This window comes from Chaetodon auriga, chromosome 12 (genome assembly GCF_051107435.1).
Source record: "Chaetodon auriga isolate fChaAug3 chromosome 12, fChaAug3.hap1, whole genome shotgun sequence".
Lineage (NCBI taxonomy): Eukaryota > Metazoa > Chordata > Actinopteri > Chaetodontiformes > Chaetodontidae > Chaetodon > Chaetodon auriga.
The window spans coordinates 24,091,363-24,097,362 of NC_135085.1; the positions used below are offsets into that span (position 1 = coordinate 24,091,363).

A 6,000-nucleotide genomic window follows, 5' to 3' on the forward strand; every position below is an offset into this window, starting at 1 on the left:
CTCTGAGAGAAACGATCAATCGCGACAACGCGCCACCTGACGATTTAGATGCGCACAAAAGGAAGAATTTGGACGCATTTGATCATTTTTATTTCGTGGCAGCGGAGCGGGGAAATCCATTTCTCAATTAGGAGGTTTGTACGAGCAGCTCTGCTTAAATTGGCGGTAATCTCTTTCTGTCTTCCCCTCCTCTGTCTCCTGCAGCGACAAAACAACCGCCTCCATCACCTCCTCCCTCGTCCTTTTATCCCCTTCCTCTCATCCTCCTCTCCTCTGCTCTTCCCCTGATTGTTCAAAGCGGCGGCATTCATCCATCCATCTGTTCAAATGACGGCGCGGCGCTCTGTATTCAGAGCTCTCTTTCGCTGGCGCTCTCAGATGCTGGCTGTCTTCATTATGTGCGGTCCAGACTGGATTTTTAATTTTTCCAACAAACAATCCAAGTTATGGTGCTTCAGGAAATCACTTCTGCTTCTGTGCCGCGGCCTCCTGCAGCAGCTTTTAATGACATGCTGTGGCCGTAAATGGTCTGAACATTATTTATCTTTTGCCTGTGTTAAAGTTAAGCTGTTGAGCTTTTGGTTAAGGTTGAATAACACCAAACATTTTTGCTTGCAATGTGCAACTTTCACCAATATTCTGAGCTCAGAAAGACACTTTAATCGGAGGTTACACAGAAAGTGAGTGCACCTGAAATGATGGCAACGATCCCTCTAGATCCAATAAACTGCAACTTTACTGCATGTTTCTGTGCAGCTAAACTGTACTATCAGGTCGTTCTATCAGGCAAATATATTTGTATTACTGGATCTACTGACTTGCTGTAAGCGCAGCACATGTTTAGACTGTATATATGTATATATATCTTAGAACAGTCATATCTACGTCTATCGAGATCAGCCAGGAGCCATCTTGGAGGTCTAAAATATGCTGGTGGGTTTCAGAGAGTTCAGTGATGCTGCAAGCAGAAGAGAAAATAGCTTGATGTGGTAACTTGTTTCACACACTATGACTACATGAACACAACTTACAGAAGTCAGATGATCAGTGATGGATCGATCAGTTCTAGAAAGATCCAAACTGCTGACCGGGAGACTGACCAGTAAGAAAAACAGCACTGAGACACTGAAGAGGACGAGTAGTCCTGCAGGACCAATCAGACTCAGAGCAGATGTGGTTTCACCTGTACAGTGAGAAGAAATCTGAACGGGAGGAGGCATCAATCAAGCAGGCCGCTCGTCACACTCACCGCCTCTGCGATCAATAAACACTGATCCCGATTGATCAGCTTATTGATGAACGTCAAGTCAATGCAGCCAAAAGATCTATAAAGCAAACGGAGCTTCCTCACCAACAAACCAACACGTCAGAGCCTCCTCTTCAGCGTTACTCTTTATTAAATTCATAACGTCAGATGAACACTGACAGTGATCACGTCTGATGATAAACATGACCACACACACACACACACACACACACACACACACACACACACACACACACACAGACAAGATCATGAGACCTTTTACTGCAGCTGAAATCAGATTGCTGTGAGCTCCCGTCCACCTGTCTCTGTCCACGTCCACACGTCTCCCAGCACAGCCACAGTAAACCGGCTCTGTGGCCCGGCCCCCGACCCCAGCAACCAATCAGCACGAATGAAATGTTAATGAGCGCTGCCATGGCTACGGTCACACCAGGCGAACCAGCGGTGACCTTCTCCAGGTCCACGTTAATGATTAGGAGACCGGAGCCGAGCGCAGGCTGCGGTTCAAATCTCAGGAGGTAAAATGTGGCTCAGAGAGGCTTCAAAATGAAGCCGAATACTCGAAAACACAGAGTCCGACTGCAACCTCGTCTTTAGAAACTACAGGGTGACAGATAATTACATCCACAGAGGAATTAAGAGTCAACAGTGGAAGCATTCATGGTGACGAACGGCTTCTTTCACTCTTAAATTATTGATCATCTGCTGCATCAACACATCAATAATTAAAGTTTCAAAATCTGATCCAGAAATCCCCAAAACTGACATTTAGCTCCGAAACTGGAAAAGATTCACTTAAGAAATCTGACAATTCACCAGTGAAACGTGTGAAAATTGCAGATCAGGTGAATTTGTGTGAAATGCTGTTTCATGTGTGACCGTTAATCCTCAAAGATGTGAAGATTTGATGTGAAGATTTCCTGATTTTCTGTTTTGTGTCGTTGTAAATTGAAGATTTTTGATGAAGGCATCAACTTAGGCCGTGGGAAAATGCAATTTCCATTTTTCTCTATTTTCTGACATCTTGTAGAGCTCCCTGTCAGTCAATGAAGTGAAAGAAAAGCAGAAAGCACTCAAGTGACAGCACCTCAAAACTTGATAGAAATGTCTTATTCTGTGCACATTTTCAACACAGATCGACCAAAACCAGGCAAAACCACACAAAGTGGCCTTTAAACGAGAGACATCGCTCTGACCTGACTTCTTCTGGCAGAAATAAAAACTGAAGGTTCCGCGTCAGGTGACCTCTTGAGGTGGAAATGCAGCTTGTATCACCTGTCAAAGCGAGCGGCGCTTCGCTGCCAAAACACACAGCGGAGAAAAAACGGGAAGCCAAACGGTGACGGTGCTTCGACTGGGCAGCGTTCCCTGCAGGCTGCAGCTCCCACTTCATCATCCAGCACAAACAATGCAGCTAAAAGGCTAAAGGTGTGCAAGAGCAGCTATTAGTGCTAATGGGCGACGTGTGGTGGGACACTACAGGTAGGTCTGCTGGTACTGCAAGAAAAGCTCCACTTAACTCATTTAGTCTTTGAACTTTGCTTCTTCAAGTCCACTGGTGGACTGAGAGGACGGGGACGTTTCCCTGAACCAAACTCCATAGAAAAAACATCAAATTATGTAATCTGACCGGCGCTGACAGACCACAGCAAATCTGAGAGACACACAGGACGACAGCAACATGCCTCATTACATCCTGCTCAACCACAACACGAGCGGCCATTAAAAGACTCCACCCGTCACAAAGACAATATATTTACTGTTTGACTTAAATAAATATCTGCTTATTGTGAATCTGATGCAGCAGCACGTCTCAAAGACTGGGAAAGATGTGGAACGCTCCAAAAACACCTGTTTGGAACATTCCACAGGTAAACAGGCTCATTGGTAACAGGTGAGAGGATCATGACTGGGTATGAAAGGGGCATCCTGGAAAGGCTCAGTCAGTCATAGAGGATGGAGGTTCACCTCTTTGTGAACACATGAAGGATGAAAACCACTGTCTGTAAACACACGTCTGGCTCCAATAAACCAAGATGGCGACTGTCGTTCAGCGTTTCTAGGTCGATCAAATAATGAGAGAAAGATATAAACAGAACATCAGAACGTGTTGGACGTGACTCGTGTCGTATTCAGAGTCAGCTGACCAGCAGAGGGTCGGCGGGCCACGCCCACCAACCACAAAGCCTCATTCACAATCAACCACCTTAATAAATCATCATTGAATTAATGTCACCTCAAATGAAGTCACACAGTATGAAACTAAGTCTTTGTGTGTCTCTTTCCTGACCGCGCAGCAGGCCGACTCAACACAAGCTTCCTCCACACAACACAAGCAAACAGGCGTCGAAAAAGGGCACAAGACAGAACCAATAGTACGATGGGATTCACGAGCCAACGACCAATCAGAGGCCACACACGACAGGCGCTCTCTGTTCTGCTCTAAAGTATTATTTACATCTATGTTCTGGTAGTTTGAGCTCCACCTTCATTCTGCTTCCTCCTGTTTACGTTGAGCCACAGTACGGTGGCCTCTGTAGGACACACTGCACACACAGCTATATCACATATTTGCTGTAACTACGACAGAAGCAGAACAACATTTCTGTTCTGTTTGTGAAAAACTAAAAACTGAACGAGCCTGTGGGGTTACTGCAGGATTAGTGTCAGAATACGGTGACTGAAGCGCATCCATCAGTGAGGCTGGAGGCAGATCAGCCAATCAGAGGATACTGAGAGACGGCCGGTGGTTTCTGAGGCTGAACGTGTAAATGGAGACGGACGCTGCAGCTCTCTGCTGTTTCGCTGCTCGTCTCCTCGGCGGAGTCTGTCCTGTGGCTGCCATACTGTCTGTATGCTGGTTATGTAATCTTAAGGAGAGAGGAGGAGGAGGAGGGGGAGGAGGAGGAGGAGGGTCTGGATGCACACACACCTCCCTCCCTCTCAGCACCAGCTTCTTCCTGCTCTTCCTCCTCCTCTCACCATCTTCTACAACACATTTCTGCATCAGTCATCCTGCAGGCTCCCAATCTCCAATCAGTCCGGAAATATTAGATATCAGCTATTTATAGACACACACACACACACACACACACACACACACACACGCCTTCATATTGGCGATCAATAGCTGCCTGTGTGAGACGCACAGAGCTGGAAACAGGATGCTGAGTGGACCAGCTGGTTTGTCGGCGCTTCGCATCGCTGATGGTTGTTCTTGTGTTTGCGTTTGGCGCTGCTGTGTGTGAACCTGCCCGTCATTTATTCCCTTTAATTCATTCATCTCTACAGTAAACATCTACTGCTTTCTTCAATTATTTCAATATTCTTTAAATCAAATAAATATATCAGCATTAACATGTTTTGTATGTTTATTACTGGTCTCCATTTTCATTTTGTCAGTAGCTTATTAATGGATTCTGCATCATTCTAATAATAATTAAATTATATTATTTTATCTCTTTACTGTATTTACTTTTATTTCCTGAGCAATCTGCTACTTTTGAAATTTAATTTCACATATATCGTTTAATATAATCCATGTGTTTTTATTTTTGAATTATTTCAAATCATCTGAATTATTTTTTAAATATTCTATTTAACTTCCTGTAATTTCTATTATTCATTTTGACGTTTAATTTGTATTTAACACATTTTCTGTACGGCACTCTTTGAGTTTATTTTCCTAATTCTTACATGTTAACTGCAGTTAGAAACAGTCCTAACTTGCACGTGCGGTTGACGGAATAAAGGTCAGTTTCGCGGTCGCTCCCCGCTGCTGCTGCTGCCCGCGTGCAGCGTCTCCTCGGTGCGCAGCGGCGCCTTTTCGCGGCTCTTCCATCATTTCTGTGATCTTTCTGAGGAACTCGCGCGTCTGCAGCGGATCTTTGTGCGGAAGCGTCAAACAGGATGACCGTGTTTGTTTTTCTCGGCTCAGGTGAAGCTGCAGTGGAGCAGCCTGTGGGTCCTGGCAGCTCCGCTCACACAAATATTGACACAGATGAGAAAAAATCGCGCCCTCGGATCTGTCTGCAAAATGGCTCTGAGGTCTCTGCAGGATGCGGCTCCGGCCAGAAAGACAATAATCATCCGTTAATTTACTCACCGAATCTCCTGTCAGCAGCCGCGAGGAGGCAGCTGAGGGAAGCGAGGAGGAGGAGGAGGAGGTGGAGGAAGGAAAAAGGCAAAGGATCCATGTCTCTTCTGGGTTATTCTCTCAAGTGTTAAAAGGCCATTTCTTCCAGCGAGGTTTGGTTCGTCTTCCTTCCCGCTCAGAGTGGCTCCTCCGCGGCGAGGGGAGTGGAGGGGAGCCGGGGCGCACGGATGGATGTCGGAGGAGAGGAGAGAGGATGCAGGGCGTTTCTGCTGCTGCTGCTGGAGGCGCCTGCTCTCTCCGCGTCAAGGCGCGAGCGCTTAGGCACGGCGTTTCCGGTGTGGATTTTAAAAGTAAAAGCCTGTGAGCCGCAAAGGCTGAAGATAAAAAATTTGAAGTTGGTTCAAGTAGTAAATGAAGTTTATTCATACGGAACTCGCTTACAGCATCAACCACCAAGCGTTTGAAACGTCAGATTTTAAAAACAGAGCTTAAAATAACAAATAAATAATTGACAAAAGACAAAACAACAGTTCTGAACTAATGCTCTTGGAAATATAATCATCTTTAGCATTTTTTCCTGTTTTCTTATTTATTTATTTATTTTACAGAAGGAAGTGTTTTTTTTTTATCTGCGGTA

General features: G+C 45.4%; 1 protein-coding gene across 2 annotated transcripts in view; it reads right to left on the minus strand.

The window, feature by feature from the left end:
* Positions 1 to 5,695, minus strand: part of LOC143329232 (receptor-type tyrosine-protein phosphatase N2-like) — a 178,020-nt gene extending 172,325 nt beyond the window's left edge. The window contains exon 1 of one of the 2 annotated variants that reach the window (XM_076745040.1): positions 5,373 to 5,695. In XM_076745040.1, coding sequence (XP_076601155.1) covers positions 5,373 to 5,463 — 91 coding nt within the window. In that variant the 5' untranslated portion in view covers positions 5,464 to 5,695. The remainder of the gene's footprint in view (positions 1 to 5,372) is intronic. The other variant, XM_076745041.1, reaches the window with a different exon arrangement.
* Between the last annotated feature and the right edge of the window lie 305 nt (positions 5,696 to 6,000).